Here is a 19,007-nt window from a genome sequence, read left to right as displayed (position 1 = left end):
AAAAAAAAACAAAAACCTTTCAATAACCTGATTATCAATGTCCTTAAAGAGCTGCAACAAGTGGATAAGAGGGCATCCAGTGAACATAATACATTTAAAAGCTTTTAGCCAGGATTCATATGAAAGAATAAATCAAAAGAACCAGGTTAGCACAGAGCTGGGGAGAACATCCTTCTACAAACTGAAAGGTAGAAATTAATTCTGGAGCCCTCTGTGGCACCAGTCCTTTAACTGATGGAAAAGACATTCACTAATGCACTCTACTCCAAGCACGCAGGTGATGCTAAACTCTTTTGGGTAACCCAAAGTCACAAGGGCACTAAGGAATCCAGGGGGATTCCTCCAAGGAGGACTCTCAGAACAGACTAATGGGCAAATAAGCACACAAGGTGTAAAATGAATAACCTTAACCATGCCTACACAACACTGCATTCAATAAAAATCTTAGAGGCATTTCTGCCAGTTTTCTGTATTCATCTGTTTATTAAGCAGTGAAAGCGACAGCAGACAACAAAGTACTGGATCTCACCAGGAAGGACACTGATGGCAAGACAAAGCACATAATTTTGTCACTATGTGTAAATTTCAGTACTCTAGAGATGTAGGTAGACTCTGTGGAGTTCTGTGCATCTCAAAGAGGACACAAGTAAGAGAAAGCACAGAGAAATACAAAGTTATTTAAAAGACAAAGCAGCTGACTGGTGAGGAAAGACTAAAGAGAGTGCTAATCTTCAACATGAAAAGAAGTTGTTGGAGGAGAGCAAATAGGATGGTTTACAAAAATAAAGACAATAGACAAGGAAAATGCAGAACTTGTCAAATTCAAAGCCAACAGAACTGGGAGGCACCAAGTGAAACAAATATGAGATCATATCAAACAGATGTGAGTTTCACTGTTGCTGTTTTAGGGAGTGTGTGTGTCTGTTTTTAAAAAAGTCAGTGAATTTCTGAAACCTGTGCCACAAAGTTGTGAACACAGACAGTACCAATGGATTTGGACATCAAACATAACTTAACAATTAAGTAAACTAGCATCCCAAACATAATGATTTCAGATGAAAAGAAATAGAACAGACTCGAGCAAACTGCCATATCACCTCTCTCAGAAAGGTGCTCAGATTAAGGGAACAATGAAGAAAAGAGTTTCTGCAAACTATCATGACAAAGTTGATTGGTTAAACATTTTACTAGTTATTCCTTTTCTTCATAAAAGCTTTATGAGGCTCCAAAGCACAAGCACAAGAATTCTGGAAGAAATAAAGGTCAGATACAACTGATCAGGAGCATCTAAAGCCAAATAGATTTACTTACAGTCCTACTTCACAGAATCATAGAATAGCCTGAGTTGGAAGGGACCCAGAAGGATCATCAAGTGCAGCTCTTAAGTGAGTGGCCCATACAGGGACTGAACCCATAACCTTGGCATTATTAGCACCCTGCTCCAAACAACCCGCATGCAAATAAAAGTCTGTGCTCACAGAAAATGACACAGATGCCTTGAAAAGTCTCATATCACAGACAGTTTGCATAAGATAAACAATGAGTTATACACAATTAATTTAAGAAGCACCTTGTTTTGATCTTGGAGTTGGATTCCACTCAGGTACATTTTTCACTATTGCTTCCACAGCCTGGCCAGCTGCAATACGAGTATCCCAATTCGTACTTCTTAAATACACTAACACCTTTAAGGAGAGATGAATAATAAATAAGTATTTGCTTAAAATGCACTTCAAAAAAAATCCATCAGCTATTATGCTCTATTAAAACACAATTACTTTAATGCTATGGATTAATATAGCATTCAAAACAAAAACACAAAAGACAATAAAACAAACCAAGAAATGTCACCAGCCTTCTCTATATTGCTCACTGCTTAGCAGAACACTTGCCAGAGCCAGACCTTAAGAGTTTATAAGATATATTTAGTCTAATCAGTTAAACTGAAGCTTGATTTCCTCCAGGTACTGAACAAGGCTTGAGACATGTTTTTATTTTTTTGGTTGGTTGGTTTCTTGCTGGCTTTTTTTCTACAAGGAAGCGTTCAAAATTGATTAACAGACCTTAAGACCCTGAAGTAATTTAACCCAAGTAGAGATACAACATGGATCACTTGAAGCAATATATGCTCTTCAAAACTAATTTATCACTATGTCACACATCTGGAAAAACTACTTCTTTCTCTGAAAGCAGTTTGATATTAATGATTTCTGGGCCACTCTGTTGATAACATCAATTGTGGTGAGAGCACCTGTTCAGTAAGAACAGAACTGAGGTCACTGAGCCATCTCCAGCTGTCAGATATGAACTATTTTTGGTGGTTTTACTAGACTTGATCAGATTGAAGTCTCAAGCTAATGGAAAACTCTTCCCAATTTCCAGCCCTTTTAAAGATATGCAGCCTCTGACTTTTTTAATGCTTTATCACAGAAGTGATAATCTTTAAAGGCAAGTGCAGAAATCTTTGTAAAGCAGTAGAGCTTCTCTTTATAGAAGAAGGTCTGAACTTACAGCAAACGCTGAATATCAATATTGAATGCTAAGTGAAACCTCACTTACATAATAATTTCAGAAGCTGACAGAACAGTACCTTCAACAGAAGCACCCCCTAATTTTCTTCATTCTCTTACTTTTGAAAAAACCAAGACCACAATGCATTTTCTTCTTCCCACAGAAGCACACCCCTTTAAACTAGATTTATTCTCACCATTACAATACTAGGGAAAAACATATGCTTACTTTAGATAAGAGATTATTCAGTTCATGAGGATGCAGTTTCACTACTTCCCCAAGTTGCTGTGCAGCTGCTTTTCTTGTTACAGGTGTTGTACCAGTGTCCAGTAAAATAAAGAGACGATCAAGCCTAAATGTGATTGACAAAAACCAAAAAGTTACGCTATTCATAGCTCAGTTGTCCATTTCTATTAATATTCCCCCACATTTTTCAGTTTATATAACTCAAAGAGAAGAGATGTCTGCCTGAAGACTGTCAGTTGGCAGGGTGAATAATGTACTATTTTTCTAATACTAAGCATAGCTGTTCTAAAAGCACATTTAATTTGGTAACAAAAAAAAAAGTAATTGTAAGAAATGCTAGTTTAAAAAATCTTCAGTTACAAGAAAAAATGCCATCTTTGTTCTGTGATAGAACATTTTCAATCTTGAAACAAATATCTTGTGAGTGATCATCAAATTCTATTTGATAGAAAAAGCAGAGGGCTCAGCTGCTCCTATTGTGCATTATCACTTCTATTGACAACACAGCCTGTTATCTGTAACACCAAACTCTGCTTCTCCACGATGGCAAATTTCTACTTTTCACATCTTTTCCCCCTAATTACCTGAAATACATAAAACCAAACCTCTTGTATTTACAGCTTGGAAGTCATCTGATGCTTCTGCTCTTCCCACAAAATACAGCAGATCTGTTTCCACAGTAACTCTGTATTTAGTGAAAGACTCCAATCATCTATTTGTAGAACAATAAATTTCTTTCTTGTCACTGAATGAGAAATAAAGTCTGTCTTTACGTATATATTCACATAACTATCTAGATACTCAAATCCATGACTGAAGTTTCAAGTATTCATTACTCCCTCCACTATCAGTGGGTTGATCAGAGCTCTCTAATGAGTGCCAAGTTGATGCTTTAGTTATTGGGCAGTCTGAGGTTATTACTGAATAAGAATCTAGAACCTGTTCACACAGTGTAATTAAAATTGTTCATTCCAGACTTATCATAAAAATACTCCTCCAAGAATGCAACAATACAAAACACAGCAGTGAAGCTCACCTAGACCAGCCTGGCAGAATAAAGATATAGGTATTCTGGACAACTGTCTTCATAAACACACATCCTTAGTTTGAGCACACACAGGAAAGGACAAATGCCTTGTCCCTGTTAGTCTGTTGCTACTAATTACATTTCATGTAAATTGCCTTTGACATTAGTTCCAATAATGTAAAAAGATGATAAAAAATCCACCAAAACCTCTTTCCAACATCACTGGATTTTGTATTTTCTTTGGCATGCTTAAACTGTACTTAATCCTGAGTATATCTTAATGGGCCACAACACAATAGGAATTGCAGTGCAGGGCCAAGGCAATACCAAAACCCAAATACTCTCATAACTAGAGGTATTAGATTAAGTATTCATTAGATTTAAAATCATTATAACTTCTTAGACACAATTCTGCTATCTGCCATCCTAGAAATAATCATCTTCCTACTACTGAAATAGGTGAGCTTATTTCAATCTCTGTAGATAAAACTAGACTTTCAATTGCTATGATTTACTAGTTAGTTATTTTAAAGTCACAAAAATTAAATCCCAGATATATCTAATCCAGCAGCTTTGTGTGATCACAGTCAAGGAGAAAAAAGTTTTACAGATCCAACACTTCTGAATCCCTGATAGTGGACTAGCCATGAGAAACATACCAAGTACGTCATTCATTGACAGTATTTTTTCTTCAGCACTTCTGACAGTAAAGACCCAACCTGATTTCCAGCAGTCACTATTATTCAATACAAAACACAGTGGCTTTCACAAGAACCACTGTTTGCTCCAACTTGCTTGTTCTCACCCCTTTCATTCTTCAGCTCTCTGTGAAACTTCATTGTTCCATACTCAAGTTTGCCATCTTGTACCACAAGCTCCTTTAATGATCAAATTATCTTTTTTAATCTCAAAGTCAAGCACAATGAGTAACTGTGACCACTTCCCCAGCTAGAACTCTTCATGAGTCAAAACAGGAGGAAACCACTAAGTCAGCCTACCCTCAAAAACTCAACTTAAATTCCAGACATAGTTACAACACTGTATCTCCACACCTAAAACCCACAACTTTCTGAAGCTGTGTTACCTACAAAATACACTCTGTTTTGTTGGAGTTTTCTTTAGTCTACAGTGTGCTTGGTTTGGAATTTGTAAATTCCAAAATCTGCTTAAATTACACACAAATGCAAACCAAACAAACAAAAAAAAATCTTTCACTTGTCTGACATCACTACAGGAAGGTTTCAGCTTTCAACTCCAGCAAAATACATGGAAACAGGATTAGCAAACACAGCGAACAACGTCTGACTAACATAGTCCTGGTCATACTAATCATTCTCTTTTCCTCCCGCAGGAGGATGTAAAATTCCCAAACTGATAATATTTTGGAGCTATTAAGATTTTCAAATTAAGTGTCAGTGTTGCTGCAGCAGAGAATGGCAGAGCCAGAATTCTTCATGAGTTGGAAAGGTAGCACTGAAAAAGTTGTCTATGATCAGCAGTGTTAGTTGGTTTGTTTTTCAAATTAAAGCTTTCAGTCTGAGTTTCATTAAGAATGAAAAAAACCCACTAAAATTCCAAACAAGTTAGTTTTGAGTACCTGCAGTTTAAAAAGAAGTTTCCTAAATTGTGACAAGGTTTTCATTTTCAGAACAAACTAGCAGTCTCTAAACAAGTTACTAGAGAGAACCAAGTTTTCTAGTGGCATGTGCTTCTCATGCACATGTAGGCAGGGCACCACATGCCTCACATCATTCCCAGAAGTGTGAAGCAATGTGGTAGAGTGAGATGCTCTACAATGCAGATTAAATTTTTAATTATTTTATGACATTCTTCAACTCTGTCAAAAAAATTGTTCTAAGCCTATAGAAGACACAAGCAAACAACAGAAACGCAAGGAATGCTTTGGGGAAGAAAAAGAATAAAAACAAAAATACTTGTAAATTATGAGAAAAAAATGTAAATTATTATGAAAATTTAAATACAAATGCATGCAAAAAATTAAAGATATCTCTAAAGCTACTTTTGCACTTAACTGCTGCAATCAGAACTTAAAAATACAAAGTTCTTCACTTTTAACTCTTAAACAATGGTTTAGATCCTTCTGTCATCCTCCAATTCTGTGTCAACTACATCTCATCAATGGGACAGCAACCATATATGACTTTGATATGAACTCATGCTGTATGAGCTCAGCACAAAGCACTACCTTGCTCAAAGAGGTAATTTCTTCCTCACACTTTAGAAATCCAAGACTTTCTAGTCTCTGTTGAAGTATATCAGAAAGACGTGACTGAGAGCAACAATTCAAAGTTCTTATGATCAGCACTCCACTCAATTTCTTCTTCTAAGAAACACCTTTTACACTTCCACAAAGTCCATTAGAGATGCTTCTGACACAGGCATCAATGCAGGTGCTTAAGAACAGGCATCCAGTATCATCTGAGATGCTTCACCTACAGAAGAGCCACCACAACTAAGTGGTGGCATTCTCCAGGTACCACAGTGATTCCATCTTCTGGTCACTAGTTTTGCACATTGAGCATTGAACCAAATTAGACATGACCCTCACCAAGGCACAGGAGGCAAATGCCGCAATAAATTACCTGTTCTGCTCTTCATGCTAATCTGCAGTTCTTTGCTGCTGCCCCAAACAGAGGGCTGATCTCCATTTGAGGGGACAGTTGTCACACTATTTAAAGTGAACCTTATGGCACTCCTGTGGAAACAGGATGATGTGAACTTGAAAGCCCTTCAGCTCCAGAGGCATTAGAAAGCTAGTAGATGGATAATTAATGCCAAGGTAAAGGTGTAAGCAACGGTCTCTTCAAAATGTTTGCAAAAGAACACACGTGCAGCTGCATTGTATAAAGATCCCAACTGTCCCAGTGTAAGTGTTCTGACTGGACTGGGTGCCCACAGGGCTTCAGATGATGAAACTCCCAATTGGTTGCTTTCAATGAGCAAAGGGAAAAAGGGACAGTGAACTGACTGCTGCCCATGAAATGACCTGTTTGGACTTTACATCTCTGTGCCCCAGTATATTAAACTGTCCTGAGAGCAATCTGTAATAGTAAAGGCCATCTGGTATGAACACCTTGCAACTACCTTAGCATATCCTCCAACCCATTAAAATTGCGTGACTGTACAAAAAAAATCCTTAGTGGCATAGTCCCTGGAACAGTAATGTCAAGCTCTGCCTAGAGTGCTTTGAAAAGCTGCTAGCTAGCACCCATCAGAAAGCAAGAGAATCCTCTTAGGAGTTGGTATTTTCAACATCCAGAAAACTTCCTCCCAGGCACTATTTCTTAATACAGAAATAGCCCAGACACCTTGAAAACATCCCTAAATTAAACTTTAGACTTGACAAGGGTGAAATTCAACCTAAGTTCTAATGGAGTCTGACTCTTCTTGTTGACCTGACAGTCCTCTGCTGTCACTTCATGATTTGGTCAAATCCTAGCTTGGTCAGCTCTAAACACTCACTCACATGAACAGTTAAGTAATCAAATAAGCAACTTTCAAATAGTCAATCAGCCAGTAAGAGAAAAAAACCCACTCAACAGAATTCAGAACAAAACCCAGAAGTGCAATGACACACAAAGAATGGATTGTGATTTTACTTCTCCTAGGTGTGCAAACAGTTATGAAGGTGGGACTGTGGAAATCTTGCTTCCTACAGAGCAGCTGAAGGAACATCTGGAATGACACAACAGCTCCATGACCACACCAGGTCACAGTACTATACACTGCATATGGAATCCAACCAAATGCTAAAATTAGTATAATTAATTCCATATGGACTGTATGTTTCATGTATGATCTACAACTTTATGCTGTACAAGTTTTACTTGTTAACTATTACATATGTATCTACAACTAACAATGCACCCCAAAATGTGACCAATTACATTACAAAACCTGTGAGAGAGAATTGCAAGTTGAAGCAGCTGTCAGGACAGACTAATACAAGATGTGTATCAGTAAGTTACAAAGTGAACACCTCAGTGACTATTCAAATTCCATCTGCTGGAGCAGGTTGGCATTCTTATCAGCAAGCAATTCTGACTTTCAATTTTCACTTCAGTCCAGCAGAAAAGTATGTCTGAGAAACTGAGAGCTCTATCTCATTTGGGCAGCAGTGCACATGCTAGCTCTGCTTCCCCCCTTCCCCTGACTGTACCAGCCCTCCCACAACAAGCAGCACAGAAGGCAGTCCACTGTTCTGGTCTTCAAGTTAATCTCCACCAACATGGGAAGAGTTACATTATTCTTTCCCCTCTTTTGAGTCTGAACTCCCAGAAGCACATTGATTATAGAACATCTATTCTAATGCTTTGGGCATAGGCCTTTAAGCAGTAATGAACACATACTTGCTCAGGTTAACTCCTGCTTTTTATGCAAGAGCAGCCATGAAGCAATAGCTTCCACAGAAGCTAAAAGCTAAATTCTTCATGGAGAAAGTCTGTGATAACCTCAAAAAAAAATTCTAAAAGGTATACAGTGCATGTAAGAGATTTTTGATGCAGTATTAAATCTGAAATGTTATATAAGTAATGATGCCAGCCAGTGCAGCCACTTGTTCTTGGGAAGTCACAGCCCTACAAAAGCTGAGAGCAATACATGAGGCCTGCTTAGTTCACAGGAGCTTTACTCTCACAGCCTTTTGACATTATTTACTTTAAAATAAAAACTAGGTTCCTAATGTACATATTACCAGTCATACACAAATGCAAGTAAACAAAACCACCGAAAACTCTAGAAAACGAGTTTTTATTACTCTTACACAGATCAAATCAAGAATGGGTTGCAAGTGTCGTAAATAATGCTCTCTATATTTCGGTAAGGAACTGTCTTGAACATACCCTGAAGAGGTTGTCTTCAAGGTATTTCAGAGAGAACTTAAAGGCTATACCAACTAAAATAAAATTGGTTACTCTTAATGCACCTTACCAGCCTCCTAATTTTGTTACATTTTAAAAGTACATTGGTTCTCCTTCATACTCAAAGGCACTCAAAAACAGGAGAAAGGCATTAACACCTTGGTGTTACAATAACATGGGGTGCCTTTGAACACATTAAGAAACTGGAAAAAAAGTTTTATTAGATACTGAAGGACTATCATAATTTTATTACCTACTGAAACTCTACCATCCTGAGTAATCTATGAGTTGTCATCCTCTCGGGAGTATTACTTTGTCTTCTGAAGTATCTCAAAAGATCACTAGTGAACCACTGCAATTGTTCACTTGGATCATGCACTTTGCAGGAATGAAGCTGAAGCAAAACTTTTCACTTCCTTTTTATCTTCTCAGTTCCACTATCAAAAACATTGGGATTTTTTTATTACCTATGCAAACATTATACTTATTCATCTGTAAGATGAAGTAAGTGACAGAGATTGGTGACAGAAGCTAAGGCCTACCAAATTGGTTTGCACATTCACAGAAGAAAAACCAACCTTCCCACCCACCTATCCCTGCTTCTGGAGGATGGTGTTCATTAGTCTCTCCAGCATAAACTACCAAAGACATCAACATATACAGTGCAAATATTCTGCAACACCTTTTGGGATGAGGTATCTTACTGTTTTGCTTTATGTCTGTTTTCTAGAGCATCAACACAAATGTTTTCTAGAAGGAGGTCTTCAATCCATGCAACATAAAATGCAGAATTAAATATCAGACTTTATTGTCAATAGGTTACAATTAGTTACAATTACTTTTAAGATGACCATACTAATAGCAAAGCTCCAAATTCTCAATCTAATGTGGAGGTATTTCAAAGCATTCCCTATGTTTTTTTGGATCTCCCTGAACAGATTAGGGTTTTTTAAGAGGTTTTCAACTGGTCAAAAAGCAGAAATTAAACTTTCCTAGGAAAACAACTACCTGATAATTTATTGAGAATGTAAAACTATTCCAACCCTCGCTTCCAAAACAAGTTATTTTTAAAAGAGTTGTTCCAATATACCTAATGAAATTATTGTTAATAGTAATGCTTGGTATACACTCCACAAGGACTGTGGACTTTAGAGAAAGATTAATTTGATTCAGCTTCTTCCTCACTCTCCAAACTTGTACATGTAAGAGGCATTCAACAATGAAATATTATGGTAAAATAAATAAAAAAAGTAACTGTAACTACCTAGAGGAAAAGTGGAATTAGAACAGATGCTTGGCCAACTAAACCAAACAAAAAATAGTTATGTAGTTATACACACAAGTGCACAAACAATTATTTGTAATATGTCTGAAAGGGAAGGACCTTTGAAGTTCAGTGTTCTGAACTAAAAGGTGAAGAAAGGTATCTTTATTTCCAAAAGCAGTACCAACACTGTATCAGCGTTCCTATGGTCCAGCAGCAGAAAGGAAACTCCATTTATCAGGAGCTGCATAGGGACTTCAAAGGGACACAGACAGACAAAATTCACACACTATTACTTCTTACAATTATATAGACATTGGTGCTCACCAGGAATAGTCAAGATGTTACAGCACTCCAAAATGTGTATTCTTTTACTTAAGTTACACATGAAGCTGAAACAACTCTCTACCAACTCACCAGTATTTACAGCACCTCTACTGACGTTCAATACCTTGTGTTCAGTTGTGTAACATTTGGATACTACAACGATAATATGAAGCAATATATAACATTATTATGAACACACCAACTGTCAGTGCTTCACACTGAATCTTCGAATGAGCCACATCTAGTTTTACTTTCAGTTCCCAAAAGGTGTTAACTAAATCTTTGTACTGCTGTTTTCCACTAAAGCAACCTTGGTAATGAAATGGAAACCAGCCTTTAGAGCAGACACGGCCTCAGCACACAGCTGAAAAGCTCTATCTTGATATTCCTGTTAGCCTCTATATCACATATACATTAGCAAGGTTGGTTAAGCAGACTGACCAGACCTAATGTAATTAGACGACTCCTCTACTTTACATGATGACTTATTTTAATGTACACGGTAATCTTGTTACAGCAGTCCTTACTACTTCCACGTTCTTCTGGACAGATTTGGGGGATGAGAAAAAGCCACAACCAACATATAACAAGTTGATAAAAAAATAAGAGTAGAATAAAACAAAGGGATACTTTGTACAAACTACAAAGCTTAAAACACCTTCTACTAGAAGACCCTAAAAGGTGCATTGCTGCCATTAATTTTGATTTCATTATAAATGTGCACACCTTTACTTTGCTACATAGAATTGCAAACTTATTCACACACAGCTACTGAAACAGAATTTACTTTTGTGATAGCACATTGGAAGTAGAGATACTACAACACGTGACTTGGAGCTAATCTATCACAAGCTTAATTTGGATTTATGGTTTCCTTTCAATTATCCTGTTCGGAAGCTTAACCCGCCCGTTTCACACACACACCAAAAAAAAAAAAAAAGAAAAAAAAGAAAAAAAAGAAAAATTTGTGGTCAGCATTTTTTATAAAACAGCTCTGTTAAGACACACCTCTGTATCTGTGAATGCTTTAAACGCTGGCACACCCCAAAGCACATGTGTGCAAGCAGATACTGCCCAACATTTTGAGGCAGAGCCAGAATACAGCGATCACTTTTCTCCATGGAAGCCTGTTTTATTTTGGTTACTTTACAACCAAGGGCTTTGAAACGCAAAAAACAGTTTCTCGCCAGTTTTTGGGACTCAGTAACATAGTTTCCTATTCCCTATCAGTTTAACCACCCTAGGAAAGACTGGCCAACAAAACGAAGGCGTCGAATTCGGGAGGAAGCCCGAGACGCCCCAGGCAGAGCCCCTGCGGCCCGAGGAAGGGAGGGGGCACGGGACTCGCCCCAGGCCAGGACGCAAACCCAGGCGCCAGAGCACACAGGCACCCCCAGACCCCAGCGGGGCGGCCGCGGCGAGGTCTCCGCAAGCTCCCGAAGCAAAAAGGAGATGGAAAGCGGGCACCCGTCCTCCCCCCCCGCACGAGGCCACACGGAGAGCCGGGAGCGCCGGGTCGCCGCTATCGGCCCAACTCCCCCTGTTCTTCCCAGCTCCCACCGACCTGGAGACGGCCATGGCCGCCTGGAGCCGGGCCTGGCTGACGGCGGGCGGCGGGACGGGGGGGCCGGGGTGCTGCCCGGGCGGAGGGCGCTGGGCCTCGCTCGGGCCTGGGGCGCCGCACCCGGCCTCGGCCCCGCCGGCGATCCGCGGGCAGCGCCTGAGCGCGGCAGAGGCCGGCGGCGGTCGGAGTGTCGCTCCCCCGGGCGGGGCGGCGGCGGCGTGGGCGAGAGCGGCGAAAGACCCTCGGAGCGCGGGTTAAAGCCTCGATTCCCCCATCACCGGGGCGAAGCCCAATGCCTGGTTTTATATGAGCAGCCATCTTGTATTTATTCCCTTCCTCCATGAGAGCCGCTTCCTGATTGGCAAGAGCGCCCAGCCGCAGCCAATGGCAGGAGCGCTTCTAAGAGCAAGGAGGGCGGGAGCGCGCAGCGCCCGCACTGAGCAGGATCGGCCATGGAGCCCGCCGGGCCGGCTGGGGGGGTGCCGGCATCTGCCGGGGCGTTCCATCTGTAGGGCGGTGGGGGGGGCGAACTCAAAGGAGAGAGCCCCAGTCCCGAGCCCTGAAGGGAGAAAAGGACACGAGAACGCGGAGTAAACGCTTTTCTTTTCATGTCTACTGGGTGATGGCCTTTCTGCCTTCGCAACACGGCGGGAAAGGGCGGTCGGTATTCGCTGAACCAACGCCGCACCCCGCTCTTGCCGAGGTCCGCCGTCCATCGGCCATGCCCGGTGCTGCGGCGCGAAGTCGCTGCCGGTGGGACTACAACCCCCGGCATGCCTTGCGCTGTGGCCGGGCTGTGTCGCGCGGCCCCACCGTCCTTGCGGACGGGCGCCCTGGAGCCCCCGCAGCAATGAGGGGTGGCTGTGGCACGGCGGGCTGGTACCGCAGAGCGATTATGGCACACGAGGGTGGGAACACCCCAGGGTTTATAAGCGTCGCCAGCCACGCCGGGCAGCGACGGGGCGGCTGGTCCGGCCCGGCCACGGCGCCTGTGTGAGGGGCCACGTTCTTTCCCGCTCTCTGCCGTCGCTCCGGCTGGGACAGCGGCCCGTCCTCCCAGCCCGGCGGGCCCCGGGCGATGCTGAAAGATCCCTGGGATCCGGCCCGGCATTGCCCCTCGTTCCGGGCAGGCACACCAGGCTCCCAAGTGCTCGCTATCAGCTTCCATCAGATCCAGATGAAGAAATTAGCCTTCGACTAATCATTTAAATTAATGGTCCCAGACTGGTACATAAAGTTAGCTGACGTAGGTAACCTTTCATGTGATAAGTTGGAAACAAAGTAATAGATTTTTTTTTTTTTCCTGTGATGGCATAGCCTTGGATAAGCATGAATTTGCATAGTGCAGTATGATAAAGTTTTCCTCTGAAGCCCATTGTGGTGTGAGTGTTTCACACCCAACCCTTCTAGAGGGATTTCTGCTCACCAGTCTTTCTGGTTGGTCTCTCTCTCCCCAAAGAGTTAACTCTTCATGTATGGGCTCACTCATTCCGTCCCCACGAGCACATATTCCAAACAAACATTCTAATGCTGTCTGCATTATCACTGTCTTTTGACACTGGGATAATGCTTCAATCTATCCTTATCCGTGCAGGTCCAGCCTATACTTCAGCCTTTCCTAAAGTATGCCAGGGGTGCTGCTTTCCTGCCTGTCTCTTCTCCTGCCCTTTGGTGGGAGCACTGTGGCAACTGGAAAGTGGCATTGGAGTGGCCCCAAACACTGGCAATGAGAGTCAGCCTGAGGCCTCTGAGCACAGAACAAAACACAGACCTGTTTTTCAGTGGTGGACATGGGTTTTGTCACACTCCACGACCCAGGTAATGGCTTTTGCCTGTCATGGCTGTGATACAGTAGCTACCTTTAAATAGCTCAATATACCTTCTGTAGCTGAATACACACAAAAAGTACAGTGGGTTTAGCTGGAGGCCAGGAGCCTCTCACCAGAGTACTCCAAAAACTCCCCACACCTTCCTTTCTGCCACCCCATATCCTTGTGCTGCAGGTGCACCTGCCTGGGTCCCTGCCCATGATCCCAGGCACATACCTGCTCCTGTGTGTGTCCGTGTTTGATTTAGCCATGTATGGGGAGGGAAGCAGGGAACTGGGGTATGGAGCAGCAAGGAACAGACTGAAGGCAGAGATATTTTCCTTGTATGTTTGATGCTGTTGACATGGATGCATAGCAAACATCCCTGATAGTATTTCCGTGTTTGTTTAGCCAGGAATCAGCAGCCGTCCTGTCCTGCTGTGGACGTTATTGAAATGATCCTCAGGTGATATTTCTAATTCTAACATCCTATTTCCTCTTAGGTTCCTTAAAAACAGTTTTAATAGCAGTCAAGGCAGAGGGCACATCAAATATGCAATAAAATTAGTTTTGAACAGCTCCTACCTGATAAAAATAAATGCAGGGAAAATATTGGTGGTGGGTCGTATGCACTGAGTACTTGCTGAAATTATTAAAAACTGCACTTCCAGCAAAACAATCTGCAAAAGACAGAAAGAATGATCAGTTATTCCAGACATTCTGGACTCAAACACAATTAATTCAAGTATCACACCATATATATTTGTATTTTGATGTGACATTTATGTAAAGCACATCATTACTTAACTATTCACTTGTATCTTCTGCTCAATCCTTTCCCTACACCCTATGAAAACTAATTCTTCTTTGTCCATGCATCTGTTCAGCGCCTCTGTAAGTCACACCAATTTTGTTTGCATTTTTGGAGCTATTTTTCAAGGAGTACCTATACATTTCCTTCCTTCTTTTGTTAAAAGAATCCCCCCTGAAAATCTGTTGTGTGCCAGTATACTCTCTCCAAGCTGCTCCTAAATTAAATAAAACTCAGTAATTTCACTCCTTTGGTATGTGTCAATCAGTACTTCCTGCATACATCTCAACTGTTTTTATTTTGCTTTCTTCCTCCTGCCAGCTGTGTTCACTTGTGAACTCCTATTGCTCGGGCTGCACATGCACAGCGACAGCAGCTCGGGTATGTGCCCTGCTGGCTGCCAGAGCCCAGGCAGAAAGTGGTGCAGCCTCCAAGTGCTCCAGCTGTGCAAATAGCAGATGACAGAGGCACCATTTTTCAGGTGGGATCCCTCCTGATTAGACCTGATATAACATAATCTTTTACATGTTCAGGACTCTTAGAAGACTAACTTCCAGTTAGTTTTTTGTGTCCTGAAGGTTTGTAGATTTGTATTGCTCAGGATCACACCAGCCTCTCTGTAGTGGTAGGTATAGCATTTGCTGCCTTCTAGTCTGATAAAAAAAAGATTATTTTCATAATAGCTTGCATGTATTTTAGTGTTTACGTTATTTGATTTCCAAATTCCCTTGGAAAACTTGTCTGAAGACAAGTTAGTCTTAGAAGCTTGCCCCTGCTTAGCAGTTTGCTTAGACAGATTCTCTGCTTGTGTTTTAATCACTATGATTATTTTGATAATCTGGGGAAAAATTTCTGGGAGATACATTTATGCAGTATGAACTTATGCAGGTAAACGGTGCAGGTTCTTTGCAACACGTATTTCTTAAGAATGCTTTCTGTTCTGAGGTCTGCAAACTAAATAGATATCTTGTAGACTATTTCTAACATTTAAACTTTAAAATTCTTATTTGTTTTTATATATTTATCTGCTTCTTCTTCAAGTATTATTTAATCTTCCTTGTTTTTATTTGACATTTTATCTCTGTAGGTTAGGCCCCTCTTTAGTAGTGTTGTTAAAATCAGAGTTCTGATTGCTGAAGGATTTTTTTTTCTTGATTAATCTCTTGTTTCTTTCTAATAGTGTCTCTTGCTATTCTGTTTGATTTTTATTTAAAGGTGTATTTATTTTTTCACTAGTTTCCATGCCAACTCATGGCTTTTAATTGTCTTACTTTTACTCCAAGGAGGATTTTTAGTAGCTGCATAACCTTCTGGAAAGCCTCTTAATAGAAAGTCGACTTGTTCATGGCCTTCCTTTTAAGTTCTTCACAAAAAGTGCTGGTGGCTGGAGGCTGGATGCTGGCTGATAGCTCTAGTAGTTTAAAAACACCTCAGATACCAAGGAAGTGCTGGATTCTGAGAGACAAATCAGGGCAAAGCATTGCCACCCACAACATCCAGCAGCAACATTTCTGAAAAATGTCTGATGGGCTTCAATTTCTCGACATCAAATAGGATTGCAATAACCACTAGGTAGTGAAAATCACCAACTTCTAAAAGATTTCCAATGTCACCAGAGCTGTGTAACTATCTCATTAGATTTCATTACCTCTGATCATATTTAATATTGTCAATTTGTGACAATTTTCCTGAATGAGAGGCTCATGATATGACAAATAGAGAGGGAAAACTTGTGTTTTTCTTCTTGTGATTTTCTGATTTCAGGAATTTTATCTCATGAGATGGCACAAACTTGTTCAGAAGTGTTGCTTCTTGCCTATATCCATTTGAAACAGATATTCTGTACAAGTGATCAACCTTGTTGTATAAGGTTGTACAACCACCTTGTTTTTAGTAGCCATGGACTCTAATTTCTTCAGCATTTAGTTCCATGATCATGAATTTCCCATTTTCTAACTCAGCTCTGTTTTCTACCCTATAACACATGAAGACATAAATTACTGATGTCCTTTGAAAACCTTTTATGTACAAAACCTGTAAATTTATTTGTTTTGTCTAGCAGTTATCCATGCTATCCTAAGTTAAATAAATATTTTATAATTTGGGTAGTTTATTGTTCCTGTGGCATTTTTAGGAAATGGTATTATCTATCCATTTCATACAGTTGGTCTTTTATTCAAACAAGCTGTTATGTTTACATTTAAAGCTTCCTTCTTTTGACGTCTCTGTGCATGGAACTACACCACTTTCTATGTCAAGAAAGTAACTAAAGTAAATTTACATTCAGTAAATAAACTTAATTCTGAAGTATTAAGGGATTAACAGTAACTGAAGGGGAGAAAAGCTCATGTCAAGATGTCAAGTATCTAATTGGGCTTGTTTGGATCAAGGTAGCAGACACAAAGGAGCCAGTCAGAGACAAAGAGAAAGGGAAATAATGAGGTCAAACTCTTCCTATAAAGTCTTATATAGACCTAAAGGTCTTTCTACATAGTCCTGTGGAAAAATGCAACATGAAAACAACATGACAGAAACAACTAGAGACCTTTTACTAAATTTTTCTATTATCTAAAGTTGTGTGGTTTTAAGGGCTTTTTTCTTTATTTAATTTCAGTAGTCTGACTGTTCTTTATTTTTTCCTGACCTAAAGCAAGAGGGACATTGGTCTGTACAGTTAAAAAAAAGTGCATATAATTCCTGTGTGCACAAACTGAATACAAAGAGCATAAATAGAAAAGCACCTCTGTCATCAGGGACATAAGGATTCAGAAGCACACTATAATGCTGAATAAACAAGGCCAGAGGTTTCACATCTAGTCCAGCTCTTTCCAAAAGCTGTTGCTTTTCAAAGATAAAAAAGAAAGCTAATCTGTGGCCATCATCACAAGTTCTGCAGCAGTTAATGAGTTTAAATTAGATTTAAAAACAAGTCTGGCGCACGTACCCTTTGCTCTCTATATATTTTAACTCCTATATTTAAGTGATAGAAAGGAGTAACTGTTTTTCTTTTATTTTAATTTGCAAATATTTTTTTCTCAGAATATATTTTAGGCCTGTGAAAGATTTCCAGCATGTAATGTGAATACCATAATTTGCCATTTACTGTATACCAGAATTGCTATTGAATATCTACAACATGATGTTGATACCAGGATGGGATGATCCGATATTTCATCTGAAGTGTGCAGACAAGGATCAATCAGCTCCAGCATTTGGATATACCTGTTTATACTTTTTTAAAATTTACTTTGTGCATCTCAAAGATGGACTGAGATAAACAGATTGAGCAGTTTGAATTCTGTTTTCTTCTCCTAAAAGAGTTAATCTTGTTTTATGGACTTTTGTTTGGTAGTATAACTCTGAAAGTAAAAACTTCTTTCTGTTTATGTTAGAAGAGGCCATTTGAAGAACTACATGGGGAACATCCTCATCTGTAACAACTTTATCAGACTTATCTATGTTGAGGGTTCTTTCATCTTCCTTTGTGGAACATTCAGTCCTGAGTGTTCCTCATAAAGCAATAAATGTCTCCTGATTTCAGTATGTCTTGTATTGACCTGCTTGTTGTACTTCTTAGAGAGTTACTTCAGATTTGTTTGTTACACTTTAACTAATTTATAAGTTTTGTGTGATGGGTACAGTAATACCAACATTATAGTGTGTTTTTATGCTGTCCTGAAAGTGTGAGATAAGACAGGTATGTACCTGTAATAGACAAATTGAATTTTATTCACAGATTCCTCAAATGATAGGATTCCTGATACCCAGTAAAAACTGAGCTCGTTTTCAATGTGGAATAGGTTTGTGGAGTAGTTTCTTACTTGATTGCCTGAAATTCTCATTGGATTCTACAGGGAATATCAACAGGATATTATACTACACATAGACTAAATTTAAAGCTTAGAGAGAAGCATTAATTAGTTTTAAGATCCCACATGACTTTACTGTAGGATTAGAGATCTGAGTGCTCCTGTATTTTTTTTGATAACTGTTATTTACATCAGCTCACACATGCACAACGTAGAAGACCCAGATAAGAAGTTGCCAGGAACTCCTCCTCCAGCATGTGTCCTCTTTTTATACCCAGTAATCTTTCACCAGCTTTTTACATATGCACCTTTTGCATGTTTCTTCCCTCACACTGGTGACTCTCCCACCCTGATACTTGCATTTTCATTTTCCATCCTTCATTTTTATTTTTTAAAACATTTCTTTTCCTGTCCTTTCCCTGCAACCTCTGCATTGGCTTCTCATCTCAGAAGGACAAAGAATCAAGTTGCTTTCTCACCTGGTTTGTTTTTGTCATCTGTTTTTCTGGCTCCCCACGAGAGGAAGAAAGGGAGCTGCTGGTTTGGTAATTGCTGTCCACTGGGACCAGTAAAGCACAGTCTGCTGACACCTGGAGCAAGGAACAGTCAGCCTGGAGAGGAAACAAGCTCTAGTGGTTGGTGACAGCATGGAAGCTATTGCTTTTTGTTTGCACACACATTTAAATAAACTGCTCTTCACAGCGGCCAAGGATTCATACCCTCTTGCTAAACCCCAGATGGGGGATACCTTCCTTCTTTT

At 40.1% G+C, this 19,007-nt stretch overlaps 1 protein-coding gene across 2 annotated transcripts in view; it reads right to left on the bottom strand.

Annotated features, from left to right (window-relative positions):
- Positions 1-11,892, bottom strand: part of BTAF1 (B-TFIID TATA-box binding protein associated factor 1) — a 43,440-nt gene extending 31,548 nt beyond the window's left edge. Inside the window, exons 1-3 of one of the 2 annotated variants that reach the window (XM_053949536.1) lie at positions 11,820-11,892; positions 2,740-2,863; positions 1,571-1,685 (exon numbers count right to left, since the gene is read on the bottom strand). In XM_053949536.1, coding sequence (XP_053805511.1) covers positions 1,571-1,685; positions 2,740-2,863; positions 11,820-11,833 — 253 coding nt within the window. In that variant the 5' untranslated portion in view covers positions 11,834-11,892. The remainder of the gene's footprint in view (positions 1-1,570; positions 1,686-2,739; positions 2,864-11,819) is intronic. The other variant, XM_053949535.1, reaches the window with a different exon arrangement.
- Positions 11,893-19,007: the final 7,115 nt, after the last annotated feature.

The sequence above is a fragment of the Vidua chalybeata genome, chromosome 8 (genome assembly GCF_026979565.1).
Source record: "Vidua chalybeata isolate OUT-0048 chromosome 8, bVidCha1 merged haplotype, whole genome shotgun sequence".
NCBI lineage: Eukaryota > Metazoa > Chordata > Aves > Passeriformes > Viduidae > Vidua > Vidua chalybeata.
Note: the sequence above shows the minus strand (reverse complement) of the source record. Positions and strands in the feature narration are given on the sequence as shown.